Here is a 20,073-nt window from a genome sequence, read left to right as displayed (position 1 = left end):
GCGAGCTAGAAATCAACCAGACCAGCACGAGGCTCTGCGAGACACAGCCATCTTACCGACCTTTCGCGAGAACTCACAAACCTGGAGCGGAGCTGCGGCGAGAACTGGATCCGGACTGTGCTCGCCTCCGTCAAACACCACCGAGAAAAGGAAAAGAGTCAGTGAGAACTTCCACTGACGCAGAAGATAAAAACGATGCTTGTGTTGAAAGAGGAACATCTACTGAAGGGCTGGGAAGCCTCAGGCAGATATTTCTGGCCATTTTGGAGTGGCATTTTGTGAAAAAAAAAAAAAAAAAAAGTTGTAAACAAATATCTTACCTGTTGTACATAGCTCTTAGCCTCAGCCAGGAAATACTGACCTTCTGCTGCTCCGCCTACTTTATTCCTTTTTGTTTTAAATGCCTTTAGAGGGGCATTTCAGTTCAGTCCAGTACAAAAATGTAAAGAAAAAAATTATTTCATTTTCAGATCAGTTTGCAGTCAGACAGACAGTCTGATGGTATCAGTTACTGGGAGGATTACTGATCAAAATGACCCCATTCTTATTGTGTTTCCAGGAAACGGTGCCTAAGGATGCCACTCAGCACTTACCAAAATGGTGTTGTGAATTTTTGACACATCAGCATAGACTGTTATTGGCTATTCCAGTCTCTTTCTGTTGTTTTAGATTAAGCTAACGGCTAATGCGACCAGAGCCAAGAACAAAGTCAATTGCTACCGCCCTAAAATAACGTCATTCTCCAAAATGCCATACTAACAAACTTCTACATTGCAATCCCTTTCACATAACGCATTATTACATTATTTACATGCAACTCTGCACCAATAATCAGAGCAACTGATAACTGTAACACTTTATATGCAGCCAGGAATATCATATTTCTGCCCAAAAAAATGTCATGTGAGACTGATTAGAGTATATAAGTTTATATAGTAGCAGTTACAATAATTGTTGACGAAAATAATTAAAACATTAAAAAAATTTTCAAACAGTAAAATTGACAGTGGAGCAGGACATATTGACAAGGTGGCATTATGGCTTGTCTGAGCGGACACATTTCCAAAGCTGATTTTGCCATCTTAAAACAAATTCTGTCTTCAAAATTTCATAGCAGATCATTCAGCTGCTATAATTTAAACCTTTACATTGCTGTTGGTTTCACAAGAAACTATGATTCTAGCAGATTTGACAATGTTTTGTCATCTTAAAATAGTTTTAATTCCGAGACTTGATTAACAGTTCAACTCTAATATTAGCACTAAAACTGTAATTTTGAAGGTATATACGGCGTGTTTATACATTCATGAATATTCAACTCAAGTTCTTTACATAGCCACATGTTTTAAAAACAAGGTTTAGCTTTGTGCTGTTTTCTAATTAAAACACGTTTTACTGTTCTGACTTGAAGTTTTGACCATAACTGCTGAATTATAAAGCCATGTGCTTCCCTGTGCCACATCCTTCTGTGCAGCAGCATGTGTGTATTTTTTCCTGCCGTCTTTTCTTATTAGATGGTGAAAAGAGTGGAACAAAATAGGCCACAGAGTCATCTGCTATGAGAGAGGGCTAATGGGTGGAAATGACTGCCTCCATGTGTCTGCAGTGGCAAATGAGAGGAGTGAGCACAGCGCAGGAAAGTGGAGGAAAGCATGAAATTACAACCTGTGCATTTCTGTGTGGTGTGTGTGAGTGTGAAAGAGACAGTCAGAGAGAGGATAGAAAAGGAGGAAGGATGGGGGATGGACTGAACCAGTCACAGAGCAGGAAGTGAAGACAGAAAAAGAGAAACAGGTCTGGTGAAAACCAAAGTGACAGTGTATAAGTCAGTGAAATGAGATGCATCACGTTTTTTTTTCTTGAAGGTAAACCTCACCACAGCGCACGGTCTTGTGAGGAGATTTGGAGCCGCTGTATACAGTGAATAGGGACAGCTCCTCACCAATCTGTCCCTCCCCACCCCCTTTTTCTTCATATTCTCTGCCTGGCGCTCTCCTAGCAGCAGCAGCAGCCCTTGTGCTCCCTTCACGTGCTGTCAGCATTTTCTAATTCCCTCCACAAACCAGACACGACTGTCTTCGAATGGGACTAGACTGAAAGTGAAAGCAAAATCTGGGAAACATTTATTCTCTTATAGTTTCTTAGGATGCACACTTCTTGAAATTGAATGTAAAAGATTTTAGAATTAAAGGCCTGGCGTTCCTTGAAGGAACACATATTGCCCACCACCTCTCATGCTAAAGTTTTAAACTAAAATGATCTAATGCTGAGGGGATAAAAGGTAATACAGTTGTTCAGGTCAAATTTTAAAAATAGCATTATGCAGAACCACTCACAATATCACAAGATTTTGTGTGAGTTATTTGTTCATATCATAAAGAGCATCGTGTTGTGGTTGACTCTCAGCTACTACCAGATCAGATTTTGGCTCAATGTCTGTCAAGCTGACAGTTGGCTGTAGCAGCCATCTTGCACTGGATTGACTTCAAAAGGTAGGCAGTTGTAGATGTACATTCAGTGATTACTTTCTGAGGCCTAGTCCACATGTAGTCAGGTCTTTATAAAACTAAATGTTTCCGCCACATCGTTTGAAGAAATGATACCATCCACACCGGATCGGTTTAAAAAAGTGTTCATCCACACGAACCCACTGAATTTCAACACTGAGCTTTGTTTTAAACATGCCAAACCCATAGGGGGACATGTTTAAATCATCATTTATGATCGCTGATCCAAAACCAGCAACGGCAACGTTGAATGGCGGCAGTATTGTGCCTCCATATAGGGAGGGACAGCTGGTGTAAAACCGCTGCCCTCAAAGCGCTCCTTCTCCTTTGCAATTCAACGTATTGTAGCAGTTGGGTTTGTAAAAACAAACACGCAAAAAGCGTCTGAACCAAGGTAAAAATCAGCACCTCTCTGATAGCAGACAGTATTCCTTTACTACATGGTCAAACAATAACAATCATCGCCTATGTGACATCAGCGCTGCATTACTTGTTGCAGACTATAATGTGCTGACCTTTAAATCTCCGGTTACCAATGTCCAAATCTTCACTTTGGCCGGAGGTTTCAATATCAATCGTTTTTAGTGCCATTAAACGGAGGTTACGTGTGGATGAAAGGCCAAATCGCATAAAAAACTATTCAGTTTAACAGACATCCAGCCATGTGTGAACTAGGCCTAAGAGTATGAACCGTTAATATCTTACGTATTGCAGCTAGATCTTTGAACAACGTTAGTTTGTTAGTTTGGCAAAACAGAGTTAAATTCTGACTGAACTGATGAGCTAGTGGCTAATCTGAGCAGGACAAAAAAAAGCGAAATGCTGCTGCCTTAAAATAACACCAATCTTCAAAATTTCATAGCGGTTCGTGCAAATGCTTCTTACAAACCCTATTTTTACATTTATATTTCATTTTGAGTTTACGTGGAATTCTGTGGTTATTTTTCAAGCAGAACGAGAGAAATCTAAGTTTTTTACAAAAATACAGTGTGAATGTTGAGTGCAGAATGACTGTGGAAATTTTTCGGAGAAGCGGAACCTAAATTGTTACTGTTTAAACAAGCAGAACAGAACGAATATGATCAAAACCGCTGCTAAAAGCCAAATGAAGCAAAACCATATCTAAACACTGAAATGACCAAAACTGTAAATAAAAACTAAAATTAGCAAGACAGTAGCTAAATCTACACCAACAATGTTTTTGAAGAAATGAAAGAGATCTTAGAGTATTGTTATGGGCAAATTTTAGTCAATAAAGTTAAATAAGTCAAAAAGAACGAACGTTACAAATGCCAAAAGACTCAGCACACTATTACCAATCAACCTGTTCTGATTTATGATTGTTACATACAGCACAAAGTATGCTGATGTAGTTAGAACATGCAGAGGAGACTATAAACAGGAAAACACCTCCTGTTGATGCACTTCCTGCATTAGTAAAACACAATAACAATGCAATTCAAAATTGACAATGGTATAAAAGTTTATAAAATAGTGTTTACATGAACCAATGTGGAATTATTGAAATCAGAGATGTTATAAGACAGCAGCGGTCCACTTTGGTCTGACCTACATTTAGACTTGCCTTTCATCTCATCAGTAATGTCAGAATTAAACTCTGTTTCTCCAAACTGAGGTCATTTATTGAGATAGCTACACCAGGTAAAATAATAACTGGTCACAAAACTTTTCCACAGAACCCTATATTTGTCTTCTTATTCTACTTTAGCATTTAGCTACCACTGGGATACTTTTATGTTTTAGCAAGCTTTTTTCTACTTGTACTGTATTTTCCACACTATAGGGCGTACTGGATTATAAGATGCATGTCCATGAATGGTCCATTTTCGAACTTTTGTCATATATAAAGCGCACCGGACTACAAGGTGCATCGTTGTGCACCTCCCAATTTTTGTAACTTCGCACGGACCGCTCGTACTGCGCTCCATTCAAAATGGACGATTTTGGTGCTCTGGCAGAGCTGGTTTGCCTGTATGAGCATTTATGACCTCTCTATGATAATCAAGATAATCAAACGGTTAAAAACTCACGGAAGAATACTGCACTGACGTAAGCTTCAAGTATAAACGCCTACACTGCTCCCTCATGTCTGCGCGCCGTGCACGGAGCACTGCGCAACACGACAAAGTGTGACTATAACTGAGCCGTAATGCTGAAAGCGTTGCGGCTTTGTAGTTTACCGAAGTCGTACTAAAACATTAGGACTTTTAACATATATAAGGTGCACTGTTGTTTTTTTTAGAAAACTGAAAGCTTTTAGGTGCACCTTATAGTCCGGAAAATATGGTAGCTGTAAGCTAGCCTTTTTCTACTTTTAGCAATAGACTGTACATAATAAGAAGACCTCTGACGTGAACCTGGAAGTTGAAGCCAGAACCTGTCCAAGTCTGAAGTCCCTCCCCCTTCATGTAAACAAACAGGACATTGCCGTTGTTACAAAATAAAAACACACCTCAGATCCTTTTTTTCAGATGTTGACTCACATAGTTCTCATCTTCTTGCTGTATGTTCAAATATTAACCTTTTTGTAATTATTATTTGTGATTAGTTGTTTAATGCTTAAAATAACGTTCATGTAACTCGGTGATACTGTGTGGGAGAGTAGGCGGGACTTAAAGCCCTAGATTGCTACTGCACAGACTCTGGTTACAAAATTACAGCATGGCAGCTCCTGTAAAATAGGTCCTGCTGGTTCAACTCCCAACAAAAAGAGAAGGTGGGGGTACTTGGTTTTAGCTTTTATATTGCCTTTTGCTACTTTTAGCTACTCTTCTGCTACTTTCAACAAGAATTTTACTACCTTTTGTTACTTTTAACTTTTAGCTAACATTTGACTGCTTTTAGCTAGCCCTTTGCTACTTTTAACATTTAGCTAGCAATTAACTACTTTTAGCATTTCACTACAGTTTTGGTCCTTTTAGCTAGTGTTCTGCTTCTTTTAGCTTTATATGTTTCAGTTTTAGCTTCTTCTGCAAATTTTAGCAATGCCATTCAGCTCTCAGTGCTCACTCTGTATTGTCACAGAAAATGCAGCTTTTGTTGTTACTTTTGTTGCCATGTGAAGACTAAGGAAAAATCACAGTGGCTAAAATATTGGCGAGGTGCGGGCAGCTACAAGAGCAAAGGACTGACTAAAACTATATATAAAGGGATTCAGTCATTCTTCTCTTCCGATCAGCACTTCAAATGATCTTGAATTTAGCCAAAACCACTAAAAGTGGCAAAAAATAGCTAAAAGTAAAAAAAAATAGAAACGAAGTAGTGAGAAATTAAAAGTAGCAAAACACTAGAAACAAGTAGCAAAATGAATAGTATAACGGCTAAAAGCTAAAAGCAGCAAAATGCTAGCTAAGAGTTAAAAGTAGCAAACAGCTAGCTAAAAGGTGAAATTAGCTTGAGAAACAAAACCAGAGCAAGTATCCTAAAGAAGATTTCAGAGAAAACAATGTTTTTAAAGAAACTGAAGATCTTTCAGTGTATTTCTGTGAGGAAAATATTTGTAAATAAAGTTAAGTATTTTGAAAAATATAAAAGATTTAAAAACAAGAAGTAATACCACATTAATCAAACAAAACAGGAAAAAAACAGGAAAACAATTGTGCCAATGCTGAATCAGAATTCACACAAATGCGTTCAGACTGAATTAAATCATGTGTTTTTATTCGTACTTGAAGAGATATCAGAGAAAACGTGAATAAATAACAACATTCTCTAATATTTTATATGAATGTAAGTTGTATGTTGCAGGAGATTTCTGTGACTGGAGTCCTTTTTTTGAGCATGTCTGGCAAAAATAACAATGACAAGAACAAAGAATAAAATAAAGAAAGCTAAACTGCACTTTTGTAGCCTTTTGTTTCTAGCTCGGCAGCAGTTAAATGCTGCAGCACTGAGCTTTCCGAGCCCCCGGTGGAGCCCGTGAAGGCAGCGTCGCTGCTTGCAAAAGCAGCAGAACTTTGCTATGTGAACGTGGGGGATGGGAGCAGCAGCTCTGCTCAGCTCAGCCTTTCTCTCCACATTGCAGAGCTTTCTGCCTGTATTACTCACCCTGTCAGGAGCAAAAAAACAACAAAACTCATCTTTTCTTTTGTAGTTTTACCAAAAAACCCAGCAAAAATATTTGAATGTATTTTAAAAGGTGCAAACACAGCTTTTGTGTGTTTATTGAAGGAGAGAATAGAGGGTGGAGTGGGTCAGCTCAGCTGCTGTCTGCCTATATAGGCTAAGGGAGGAGTGTGTGTTAGCAGATACAGACGGGGGAGGGAGGTGGAAGGAGCTTCTTTTTTCTTTTTAGCATAAACTTGCTGTTTATTATCAGGGGGTGCAGTATTTTTTCTTCTCTCTTCTACATGTTTAAAAACAGCACCAAAAATCTGCTTTCAGTGTTCTCCGTCCTGTCTTGGAAGAGACTTTCAAACGGCCTGTATTTCCAGCGCTCACCTTGAAACGTATTTATGGTTTTTCAGCTGACTGCATGCCGCTCTTCGGCAGCAAAGTGACTTAAAAGCGTGAAGTTTATATGTTAAGTCTTTGTGGGAGAGTTGGAGAACAACAACATGATGCTAAAGACCTCCCGTGTGGTGAGGAGTGCCATGCATTTATTTATGTGATTCTGGTTTTACAAGGATAAAGTGAGCTTCAAAACACAGAGCTGCCTGTCCTGGCAACTCAGGAACAGCCATGAAGGCCAAGAGAAAGGGAAAAACACGATTCCTGAAATTGATATGAGTCTTTTATTCGAATACTGACTAAAAATAAAGGCCTAGCTTTCCATGAAGGAATGCTTATCGCCCGCTAACCTTTCATGCGGCAGATTTAGATTTGAATCATTTTGTGTTGAAAAATGATCAAGTTGTAGTTGTTTAGGTGAAAGCTTAGAAATAACGTAATTGCAATATCTTGCATGATCTGTTGGTTCTTTAAGTATGTGCTGTGAATAACTCTCAGCTACTATATCTGTCAGATTCACTGAGATGTAGCCATTTTTGTGTCAGCTAAGGCTGATTAGATGTGGTAGACATCTTGAACTGGGTTCGTTCCAGAAGTTATTCACTTTTAGAGGTGCAGCTAATAGTGAGAGTTTCATTGAAATTTATCCCATGGTCCAGGAGATATTTTGCTGACAAACAAAGGTTGACTTTAATAGTTAATGCTAAGGTTTTACACAAAGATCCCACACAATGAGTTACACTTGGATTATGTGTTGTAAAAAAGTCTCAGCTAGTACCACACCAGATGTTAGCTGAATATCTGTAAAATTGGCTGAGTTATACCCATTTTCATGTTAGCCCAGACTGCATAGCTGCAGTGGCCATCTTGAATCAGGTTGACTCCAAGGCCCTATCCCAATACTCGCACTACACCCTATGCCCCTCTATGAAGTGTGTACTCAGTCGAAGTGCACAGAAGGGTTCATGTGTGCAGGTTACAAGCATGCAAAAATTGGAGAATTGGGACAGTACAGGTTACATCATCGACTTACGCCTCTGGGCCGTAACTGTAACATCCAACAGGGCGGGATCGGTTGCTGTTTTGGCATTTTAAGAAGGTGCCAGTGTAATTTTAAAAGTACAGTATAGGTATTTTTACTTTCTAAAGTCACTGCAGGAGATATTTGGCTGTTCAAATGTGTTTTGTTATGACTTGTTGAATATGGAGCAAAGTTTGATAGTATTCACACCTGTACATCAGAGTGAAACAAGAATTATTTCAATACTTTACATTTAAAAACTGTTTTTTTTGTGACAGACGCAGCTTGCTCTGTCATCACTGCCATGTTTCTGCTGTTTAATTCAAAACCCTTTCATTATCAATAAAGATAATGATAAAAAAAAATCAAAACGTCACATGCAGCAATGAATTGTGAGTAAATACTTCTCCGAAATCCGCCTGAATGAGGGCTTAGCCGAAGGCCAGATGTAGTACACAAAGGGGGCGGGGCTAAAGAGCACGCCGAAGAATTGGGACACACTACGCACTCAGACCTTTCAGCATGAACGCGTATTTGAAGGACACGAGGGTGGAACAAGGGTGGAAGTGCGAGTATTGGAACCGGGTCCAAATGTTAGTCTGTTGCAGGTGTCAACCCGTTGATTACTTTGAGAGTTTCAATAAAATCAGTGATTCATGATGTATTTTGCTTACAGGTGCCGACAACACGCTCGAAAACATCATCGCCCTCTTGCTGTCAGCGGCAGACGATAAAAACACAGACATTTGCAGCGGGTTTTACAACTGCTCTTCATATACAGTCGGTGTACTAAAAGTGTTGCCACCCACGAATGAAAGCATGTCACCGGGATCTGTCAGAGCTCGTTTCTTCTGTGTAATAATGGTGTCTGATCACACGTCCCACTCAGAGCCTTGCGTCTGACTTAGTCTGATTCATTCAAACCGAGGCAGGAATCATTCACAGCCCCGCTCTCCTCTCACATGCCTCCCTTCGCCCTGACCGTTCACAGTGTGTTTTGACGGCGAGGGGGGAAAGAAGGCATGGGGGAGTCACGTGACAACCCCCTCCCCACCCCCTCACCCCCATCTGTCCCAGGGTGTTGATTTAAGAGCGTTTACATGAGCTTCCCCTCCGCCTCCCTGAGAGAATGGCTGTGATGCATCACCTACAGGCTCCTCGACTGTCACCGAGGCAGAAGCAGCTGGGACTACATCCAGCGTCTGCTTTTTCCTGGAATATTTTGAAAACTGCTACGAAGCATCGATTAGAAAAGTGGAAAGAGACTAACAATGAAAGGCCTTGATGAAAACATTTGTCTCCAAAACAGTTGCAACCCAGACAACAAAGATGAATGTTTAACAGAAAAAAAGCAAAAGTCTTCTTTTGTTTGATTATTATTAATTTAGTACCTTTACTAAATAATTTCAGCTTTGGTCATTAAAAATATCTGACTTTTTTTTAGTTAATTAGGGTGCCAATATAAAAAGCATCCTTATTACTAATCACCTGTTACGTTTGATCTCCGTTATAGTTTCTGGGTCAGTACACCTCCTGCAGCTTTGGAAAAACCCCATAAAAACCCATCAAAACTTAATCAGGACTAGTGTTCTGTAAGCTCTTGTTCTTTGATAGCAGTACATCGTATGGTGTACATACGATTCTCAAAAAACTGCAAAGAATTTCCCCCATAGAAAACAATGGGATCTTGGCTAAACAAACTAGAGATATCAAAGTGCTGAATGACTTTACTGAAATCTGCTGAAAAAGCTGAAACTGAATAGTCAAAGCTAAAAGAAGCACAATACTATCTAAAATCTGAAAGGAGCAAAACACCAGCTGAAAGCTAAACAAAGCAAAATGATAGTTATTGACCTACTGTAGCAAAATGCTACCTACAACCTAAAAGTGGCAAAACACAAGTGAAAAGATTTTTTTATTTTTCAGCTGTTTTCCTGTAGGGAGTTGCCACAACAAATGATCTGCTTCAAAGTTCAATTTCCACCAGTACCCTGCTGGTAAACAGCACCAGAGGCGGTTGTTGTAACCCGGGCCCTGACCAGTCCAGTAGGATAGTGGTAGATCAACATGTTTGTTTTGACAGAAGTTTTACATCGATGTCCTTCATGAGACAATCCTCACCATTAATCCGGTATTGGGACCGGCACCAGAAGTCCACGGAAAGTATCCTTCCAATGGCTGGTTTAAAACAGTAGCTTAAAGCTTAACTTAGCTTTGTAAAGCTTTTAAAACTCAAGCTAAAAACAAAAAGTAGCAAATGGCTAGCTAACAGCTCAATGTAGCAAAAGGCTAGCTAAAAACAAAAAAATAGCAAAATTCTATCTAAAAGCAAAAAAACAAACAAATAGCTAGTTAAAAGTAGCAAAAAGACGAGTCACAAGTCTTTTGCTACTTTAAACAAAAGACTTTTGATAGCCTTTAAAAGGCTAGCTAAATCAAAAGTCTTTTAAATTAACAACAAAGAGAATCACTAAACTGAGTTAATTTGTCATGTTTTGAAAATGATAAAAAGGAGATGTCCTTCAAACATTTAATGCATTGCGCTCTACGTCAACACAGCTGAGTTCTTCTCCATACCTCTTTTGATTCAGCGATTCTCACTTCATTTCTGAAAGCTCACATCTCTGCAAGATGTGGCCGGTTCCATCTGTGATTTGTGAACAGTCAGGGGCAGCGTAAAGACAGACTGGTCTTTGTGGCCATTTTGTAAAACTGTTTTGTGAAAGTACCTAAAAACTTACAATGGAGCATTAAGCCTGATACTCAGTCATTTTTCCTCTCATTCTTCATACATGCAACCAAAACATCTGTTTTGTGAGTCATACAAACAAAGACCCTAATGATCCTCAGGTGGGAGGGTAGTGAGATTAATCTGCATCTGAATTTAGCTGCATGAAGAAGCATCTCAAGCAGATTCAAGCTTGGAACTCCATACTCTCCAGTTTTAAATTGAGAAAGCAGGATCAGAAGAGAACTGTCTTCAACTACAGAACACAGGTCTGGTTGCTTTGATTGTTTTTTAATTAATTAATTAATTTATTTATTGGATATGCCATGTCCTGGATGACTGGGAAGCCACACCATATGGGGAAAATAATTGCAAATACAGTTAAATATCTTGAAAAGTAAGTCTGCTGAGCTTTAGAGAAGAACATTTGGGTTTTGCATTCTATTTTAGCTTGTGACCGATCTTTCAGGACTTTTTCCATTTTAATCCGTAGGATCCAGTTTGGGAATGAAGCCACCCAGTCCCCGAGACAACCCAACAATGAGGCATGGATTTTCTTAACAAGAGTGCAGCTGAATTCAGATGCACACGCATGGTACACCCCCACGTGCACAACAACCAAACACTAGTTGTACCTGACAATAATACATACAGTGTGAATTTATGACTGTCAGGAGTCTGTTGTTAGTGAGCGCTTACACCAAACGTGTCAGTCCCACACTGGCGCTGTCCTGTCCACACACATGCAGTGGAAGTTGTTGGGACCTGTCCAGATGGTTAACCAGCAGCAGTTCAATGCATAGCCTGGAGTGTGTAGAGGAAGGAAGTGCCACTTTGAGAAATGCAATGAGCATCCGGTTAGTTCCCAGACACTGTGTGTGTGTTTGAGTAACCTACTGTTTAAACCCACACCTGACAAACACACTCTCTGTGTAAACAGCTAAAGGAATGTCCTTCAGGGATTCCTGTGGCTTTCTTTAATAAATGTGGACAATCATTTTCATATTCTTATAAAAACAGCAACTCCTCATGGTCAGAGACACAGTTTGGTGTTTAATGACACAGCTCGGATAGACGGATCAGATGAAAAGATCGTTTGTTACTTTGCTGTTTCATGAGGTCATATTTCAGAATAATCTGTTTTATCAGATTTTATCAAATTATATAAAACTTCTTGAGCCGGAAAAGGGTAAAGTGCCTTCTCCAGGTCGGGGAAGATGTCCTGCCCCAAGTGGAGGAGTTTAAGTATCTCGGGGTCTTGTTCACAAATGAGGGAAAAATGGAGCAGGAGATCGATAGGCGGATTGGTTCAGCATCTGCAGTGAAGCGGGCGCTGTACCGGTCTGTCGTGGTGAAGAGAGAGCTGAGTTAAAAGGCAAAGCTCTCAATTTACCGGTCGATCTACGTTCCTACCCTCATCTATGGTCACAAGCTTTGGGTAGTGACCGAAAGGACGAGATTGCGAATACAAATGGCTGAAATGAGTTTCCTCCGCAGGGTGTCTGGGCTCTCCCTTAGAGGTAGGGTGAGAAGCTCAGTCCTCTGGGAGGGACTCAGAGTAGAGCCGCTGCTCCTCCACGTCGAGAGGAGCCCGTTGAGGTGGCTCGGGCATCTGGTGAGGATGCCTCCTGGACGCCTCCCTGGTGAGGTGTTCCGGGCACGTCCAACTGGAAGGAGGCCCAGAGGAAGACCCAGGACACGCTGGAGGGACTATGTTTCTCGGCTGTCCTGGGAACGCCTTAGGATTCCCCTGGAGCAGCTGGCCCAAGTGGCTGGGGAGAGGGAAGTCTGGGTCTCCCTGCTTAGGCTGCTGCCCCCGCGACCCGACCCCGGAAGAAGCTGGATGGATGGATGGATGGATGGATGGATGGATGGATGGATGGATGGATGGATGGATGGATGGATGGATGGATGGATAAATATATAAAACTTCACCTCTATCAGCAGCTCATTCTGAGTTCTGCAGACACTCCCTGTCCTCATATTATCCTCTGTCCAAGAATGTTCCCCAAAGAACTAGCTCAGACTTTTTGTAGAGGGATTCTGTGCAAAGGTTATAAACAGTTAATGTCTTACCTGTTGTAGATAACTTTTTTATTGACCTCAGTTTGGAGAAGTAGTCTAATTCTGGCTGGACTGACGAGCTACTTCTACTGTCATAGTAAGTAAATAAGTATGTTTTGTTTCCTTTCAAGATAAAATCACAAGGTGTTTCCCATCAAATAACATAAAAAACACAAAGATAAAATATATCCTGTTAAAAGAAAAATGAAAGCAATAAAATAAGTTAAGGGTTGTATCTGACTGGGCTGCGGATGTTAGTAGATGCTGATGACTGAACAGTTTTTGTGAGGTGTGTGTGTGTTCTGTGTTTTACAGTAAAAAACGCTGAAAAGGTGCTCATTGTAATTTATTGGGACCCGTTTTCAGTCCAGGTGGGCTCATTTGTGACCTTGTGACCCACAATGAACCACTTTCCAGTATGTTGACTTTCCTCCCTGCAGGGATGATTCTTCACAGATTTTTTTTTTCCATCCTTGCTGAAAGGGTGACTACTTCCATGTTCTTTCAGGCTTAGATATCCTAACTGTGAGTGCTTTTAACTTTGCTTGCTTTATTGTAATCCAGAGGTTTGCTTGTTTTCTTCTCTTAAACACAAGGAAAAGAAGCGCTTAGGATTCAGCTCTGGTGCTGGTGGACTATTTTTGTGGCTCTTCTTTTCTGTGGCTCTCAGGGAGATCCGCCGCTACCAGAAGTCCACCAAGCTGCTCATCCAGAAGCTGTCCCTCCAGCACCTGGTCCGCCAGATCGCCCAGGACTTCAAGACTGACCTGCTTCCAGAGCTCGGCTGTAATGGCCCTTCAGGAGGCCAGCGAGGCTTACCTGGTGGGGGTGTTTGAGGACACCAATCTGTGCGCCATCCACTCCAAGAGGGTCACCATCATGCCCAAACGTGTACAACTGGCCTCCAGGATCCATGGGGAAAGGGCTTAAACTTACTCCCACATTTAACACATAATAACAATACACAATAAGAGTGTCGTCAGTCAGAGGTTTCCTCAGATTTGCTGCAAGACAGTCCGCCACAAGAAATCTTTCCTGCCTACAGCCATTAGCATCTATACCAACTCTAACCAAACCAGGATTATGAGCTACAACAACATTCAATTCCCCTTTGGGATTAATAAAGTATTTTGAGTTGAATTGAACTAAAATTGTTGACCAAACACAAATTCTAGTTCATCACACAAAGAAAGTGGAGAAAAACGCTGTGTGTCCTATAAGCTCCGATCAGAAAACATACCACAAGCCACTGAAGTTCTCTGGTTTATTTTGACTTAAAGGGATGGTAAAAGTGGACCTATTATGCTTCCTTGAACAAGTTAGGATAGGTCTGTAGGCTATACAAAACATGTTCATTAAGTTTAATACACAAAATCATTCTCAGATATTAATTATTTTATCAGATGCTATTGGCCACGCCCACTCAACACTCAACACCCTACTAAAACACTACATTAAAAAACATAAAAACTCGCTGAAGGATTAAACGCTGCAGATCTGACCCACATTTATATCGTTATTAATTTAAACTCAGAGGATTCTGACTTTGGGACAGGGACACTTAGCGGTTCCGAACTGATATTTGTCAAGTAGGAGAGCGGCAATAAGTGGGTCTGAAACCCTGATTGGTAGCGGGTCGGGACATTGGCAGTATATGTTCTATATTGCAGCCAACAACAAAACAGTTTCCTTTTCCAGCAGACATTGTTCAGTGGTAAAACCAGCAGAACTAACATGATGGTCTTCTTGTAATAAAGCCCCTCACCTAGCAACCCAAGTTGCTAGGTGAGGGGCTGGGCTCAGCTTGGGGTTGCTAGGTAACGAGGATTGTGACAACAATCCCGAGATTTGTGAAACAGGTCCTTTTGCGGACACCAGAAATGTGGTGATTTGGAGTTTGTGTGGTTCTTCCTGGTGGGCAGTCCTGGCTGTTGATTGGCAGCGCCTCTCCACTCCTTCCACACCTGCGGCAGATTAGACTCATCAAGAGAAGTCGGGTACTTAAGGCTGTGGTGGGAACCAGATCAGCGCTGGAGCATTGTTTTGCCATGTGGTAAAGTTCTAAGCCTTTTCGTAGTCTCAGTTTATGTGAAACCGCTTTTCTGAGGATTGTGTCTGTTCTTCTCTGCATGTCTTCAGGATTACCTGCCTGTTTCGTGGATCCAGTCTGGTCTGTGTCCGGGACCCGTCACAAAGTTAAGTGCCCCACCCGTTTACATGTGTCTGTCTACCAACTGTACTGCTGCCGCCTGGAAAGGATACCTACCTGTTGCCTTCTGGAGAACCTACTAACCTACTACTGGAAGTACCTACCTTATCCTCTCACCTCCATGCTGTGGACTGCTCATCTCGCTGTAAGAACTCTCATCTGGAAAATAACCCTGTTCACACTTACCTGCTCTTATCCCGAAGATACCCTAGACTCACTACGCCCTCTCTTTTCAGGTCCCGGTTCCCGTCCTTTGTTACACTATCTGTTCACTGTAAATAAAATCACTTATCGTTACGTTTGTTTCCCGTGTCTGTCTGACGCCGAACTGCTCTCAAAGAAAAGTTAGAATCCTGACAAGAAAACATTTACTTATTGCCAAAAATGATTTGGTGTTTTGTTTTTTGTTTTTTTTTTTTGTGCTTGGACTTTCCAGAAGCAGTAGATACCCAAATGGAAGTACAAAAACATGCAAAAAGTGAATTTTGTATAATAGGTCCCCTCTAGGATCAGGGCTCTGCAGCTGTGGCCTTGGGGCAACATGTGGCTCTTTGTAGCTTTGACCAAAAATATAATGGAAAATAATATATTCATAAATACAAAAAGAGCTGATTTCAGCAATTTTCTGTTCAGTTTGACAAAATAATACGAAAACATCGATAACTAGAACTGCAAGCAGTTATAAACGGGTTCCAAGCCTCCACGCTCCACCCCTCTCCGCATGCTCCCCTCCCAACGTTCCGCAGGCGTGGCTTCGCCACGCCCCTCAGCAAGCGGACCGAGTCTAAAGTTGTCAGTATAGTGCATACTCAAAGGCATTCTGTAAGAAGCAATGGTATAAATTCTTAAGAAATCTCGGGAAGAATAACCTAACTGGCATTTGACACCACACAGAGCCAAAGAAATAAATTCATATAAAATCTATTACTCATTCAAAAAAGACCAAAATATTCTCTAATGACCATACTTACACGTAGAATAATTTTTTTTTTATTTCTATGTTCTTGGATTGAACACATTCTTTATGAAAAATTAACTTTATTTTCATGATGTCCAGCTAATACGCAAAAAATTTAAACTTTATTATATAATTTAACAAATATTCTCACATCACTGTGTGCATATGTGGAATAAAGATTGCACTTCGGGAAATCTCCACACTCAATGGCTTTTGTACAAGAAATTGTTAACCTTTGTCTCAGCAGTGCTAGTCATATGGAAATATATTCAGAAATTTGTTGAAAATCAATGTCTCAGAAAAACCTCAAAATAGTCACAGTTGACCATTATCATGTCCTTTGTTTGCCCAAATTTTCCAATCCACCATAGTCTGGAAATTTTTCCAAAATAAAATGAAAAAATGAAGATGTTGGTTAGCATTTATATGTTTTTCTTTTTTAACCAGAAGGGGGCACTCAAGATTGAGCGATATTCCTTGTGCTTTGTAGTTAGGCTAGATCTGAACAGAGTACCAAATTTCAAGTTGTTTGGCCAAACAGAGTCCGAGTTGCTACTGCTAGCGTGAGTTACAAACTTAAATAGTAATGACACGCTTAAATATAGAGCTGCGAATTTTGATCAGCACTTTTAGAGTTCATGCAAGGAACATATCCTGTATGTCTTAGCCCTCTAAATTCAACAAATGAATTTTTTGTGAATTTTTCTAAATTTTAAATGCTACACATACATTTTTGCAGATAAGCCATGCCCACTTTGACCAATCATTACCATATTGATAACAGTTTCAGGGCTGTATCCTGAAGAAACCCACCAAGTTTCATGTAAGTCCATTCAGCCATTTCGGCAGTATAAATTTTGCCTACTTACCATGCGTTGCATTGGCCGTCCGCTCGCTTCCACGGGCTTGGAAGCCTAAAAATATTAGGAGTTTGTGCAAATCAAATGCATGTATTTACAGGTAACTGGTTGGTATTACATTAAATTCCTTTATTGGTGCTTGATAAATTTGTGTATCTGCCTAGCTAATATATATGCAAGTTATACAGTAATAATATATATTTTTATCTTGTCTATTTCGTGTAGTTTTTCATTGTTGTCAAATAAGTAGAAGGGATTAGTTAAAACCAATAAACAGTGTGTTAAAAGCTGCAAACATTAAATGTAAGTGACTTGAATTTAGTCAATGGAAATGATAAAATACAAAATATATTGTAAAAATTTAAATAAGTACAACTTTCTATAACATGATTTTATTATACGTGTTTTTTGACGAATGTTTTGTTTCTTTTACTGAACCAAAGGTTGTTTCTCAGTGTGACTGTTGGCAACAATGTGCGAGCAGCATTCGCAAGAGTTTCCAAAATGTCGCAAAACATTTGTGGGTAATTTTAACTTCCTCAGGTGAGTCGCAGGAATTGTGAACATGTTCTAAAAATTTGCTAAACAAATTTTCTCAGAAAATTGGTGAAGAGTCGTCTCTGGAATTTGTCTCAAAGCCTTCTCAGTTTAGTTTCCTTAATTCTAGAGCGCTAGAGCTGTATTTTTTTGTTAATAAAGCAAATTTTATTAAAAAATGACTAAGGTTATGAGTATTATCTAAGGGTAGATACTAGCTTTTGAAAGTCATAGTTTTACATAATAAAACAAACTACCACTTGCTGAGTCTTACATGTTTTCTGCAAGAGAGCAATGGTCCAAAGTAACAGAATAAATCCACCCTAGCTTCAGCTGATTTATGGTAACTTGTGTCATTACTTTCCTTCCTCACTTCCCGGGTCAGTTGCATCACTTGTGCAGATGTACTTATGCACCGAGGCTCTCTGAGGCTGAAAGTTTTCTGTGTGAGATCCAGATCTCTGCACTGCGATTCCCAAGAGCATGAGCAGGTTTTTGTTGTCAGTGAATAAAAAAAAAATGCAAATTTAAGCCATATTTTCTTGTTGGCGACAAATTGTGAAATTTGCCTATTTTCTCACAATTTTGTGTCTCCAACTAGCCCCCAAAAGTCACAACCCAGTGAGTTCCTTAATTGAACTTGTTACGAATAACTACATCATCTGTTTGAGCCCCCCTGACAGCGTTTATATTTAGTTCAAAATATTGCTCTTTCAATTTTATTATATAACATTTTTTCTAAAAAAAACAAACCCATTTAATCTCACTAAGTTGGTGAGTCAATATAGTGATGCTGATTTTTTTTTTTTTTTTTTTGCCATAATTCATTTTTGAAGCAAAACATTACTTTAGAAAAAGTTCTTGGAAGATGAACCTCAGCCTTTCACCCTTGCATGATGCAGATCTTTTTTTTCTCCTCTTCAGACTAAATGTGGTCACAGTGAAACATTGTTCCTGAAAATGTTTAGCAAGAAGATTTTTAAAGTATTAAAAAAAACAGGATTTCAGAAAAAAAAAAAACCCACGAACATTAAACGAGAAAAATAGCATTTTCTGTGAAAATGCTGAATGAACACAAAGTTCAGAATGACTTTACTGAAATTTGTTGAAGAAGCTGAAACTGAATTAAAACAAGTAGAACAAAAGTTAAAGCAAAACAAGAAATGAAATAAGCTAAAAAAGATGCAGATTAAACTTGAGTAGAATAATAGCTAAGAGCTAAAATTAACAAAAGTTAAAATTAGTAAACGTATTGCTATAAACTAAAATCAATTAAACAGTAGCTAAAAAACAAAATCAGCAGAACATTTGCTTATAGCTAAAATGTCCAAAACAGTAGCTAAAAGCTTAAGTTGAGAAAAGAGTAGTTAAAAGCAAAAAGGAGCAAAACAGAAGCTAAAAACTAAAAAAAGTTTCTCTGCCTTTCCTCTTTTCCTCTTCTGCACCACAACACTCATCTTACACACCATCATCATTCAATGTTGTCTGGCCACACTCTCCCCTGCCACAACCTTACAGTCCACAATTTCCCTCAGGTTACCTCTTCTACACAGAATGTAGTCTACCTGCGTACTGCTGCCTCCACTCGTATAGGTCACCCTGTGTTCCTCCCTGTTTTGGAAATAGGTGGTGACTACAGCCATTTCCATCCCGTTGGCAAAATACTTCACCGTCTGTTCTTTCTGGTTCTTTCTCTTGACACCAAACATGCCCATTACACCTCAGCTCATCTGTTTCCTTCACCAACATGACCATTCAGATCTGCTCCAATCACCACTCTCTCCTCTCTGGGAATACTCTCTATCACTTCATCGAGATCCTTCCAGAATTTCTCTTTCTCTTCTACATCACATCCAACTTGTGAAGCATAACCACTTACAACATTCAGCATCAGACCTTCTGCTTCTACCCTCAGACACATCCCCCTATCTGACAGTCTTTTCACCTCAACTACATTCCTTGCTAACTTCTCCTCCAGAACCACCCTACTCTATTTCTCTTCCTATCCACACCATGGTAAAACAGCTTAAACCCTACCCCAATGCTGCAAGCCTTGCTGCCCTTCCTCTTGGTCTCTTGCACATGTAACACATCTACCTTCCTCCTTTGCATCATGTCAGTCAGCTCTCTACCTTTGCCTGTCATTGTCCCTACATTTAGAGTTGCTACCCTCAGTCCTACACTCTTGACTGTCCTCTTCTCCCTCTGTCTCCCGGCACATTGCCCTCTTTGTGGTCTTCAACTATCAGTAGCACAATTTCCACCAGCACCCTGTTTGTCAACAGCATTAGTTGAGGTCGTTGTTAACCTGAAGTTCGACCAGTCTTGTATGGTAACTCGCATGTTAGTTTTGGCAAAAGTGTTTTATGCCAGATGCCCTTCCTGACAGAACCCTCACCATTTACCCGGGCTTGGGACCGGCACAACAGATACACTGGCTTGTGCTCCCTACACTGTAAAATAAAGTTTGTCTATAACTGTCTATAAAGTTATCTCATAGTACAAACCTGATTAATTTTTTAGAACTTTAATTGAACCAAAACTGCTCATTTGAATAATTGGTTCAGAAGGTGAGAGTTAGTAGGGAGGGGATCTGAGTTTGTTAAAATCCAGACAGTATAAAAATAGGGGAAATTGGCATGTTGAAGACGGAGTGGATGAAGTTCCCTTTCACAGAATTTATCAATATGAGCTGTGACAGGCTGCGAAGATGAAGTGA

At 40.0% G+C, this 20,073-nt stretch overlaps 1 protein-coding gene across 1 annotated transcript in view; it reads left to right on the top strand.

Annotated features, from left to right (window-relative positions):
* The window catches only part of LOC112451524 (histone H3-like), a 269,127-nt gene extending 253,831 nt beyond the window's left edge, over nt 1–15,296 (top strand). Inside the window, exons 2-4 of the mRNA XM_037975851.1 lie at nt 13,552–14,843; nt 14,930–15,144; nt 15,236–15,296. Of these exons, the coding sequence (XP_037831779.1) occupies nt 13,552–13,720 (169 nt within the window). The 3' untranslated portion in view covers nt 13,721–14,843; nt 14,930–15,144; nt 15,236–15,296. The remainder of the gene's footprint in view (nt 1–13,551; nt 14,844–14,929; nt 15,145–15,235) is intronic.
* The last annotated feature ends 4,777 nt before the right edge of the window (nt 15,297–20,073 follow it).

Source organism: Kryptolebias marmoratus, linkage group LG5 (assembly GCF_001649575.2).
Source record: "Kryptolebias marmoratus isolate JLee-2015 linkage group LG5, ASM164957v2, whole genome shotgun sequence".
Lineage (NCBI taxonomy): Eukaryota > Metazoa > Chordata > Actinopteri > Cyprinodontiformes > Rivulidae > Kryptolebias > Kryptolebias marmoratus.
This window is presented reverse-complemented; position numbering and strand designations above follow the sequence as displayed.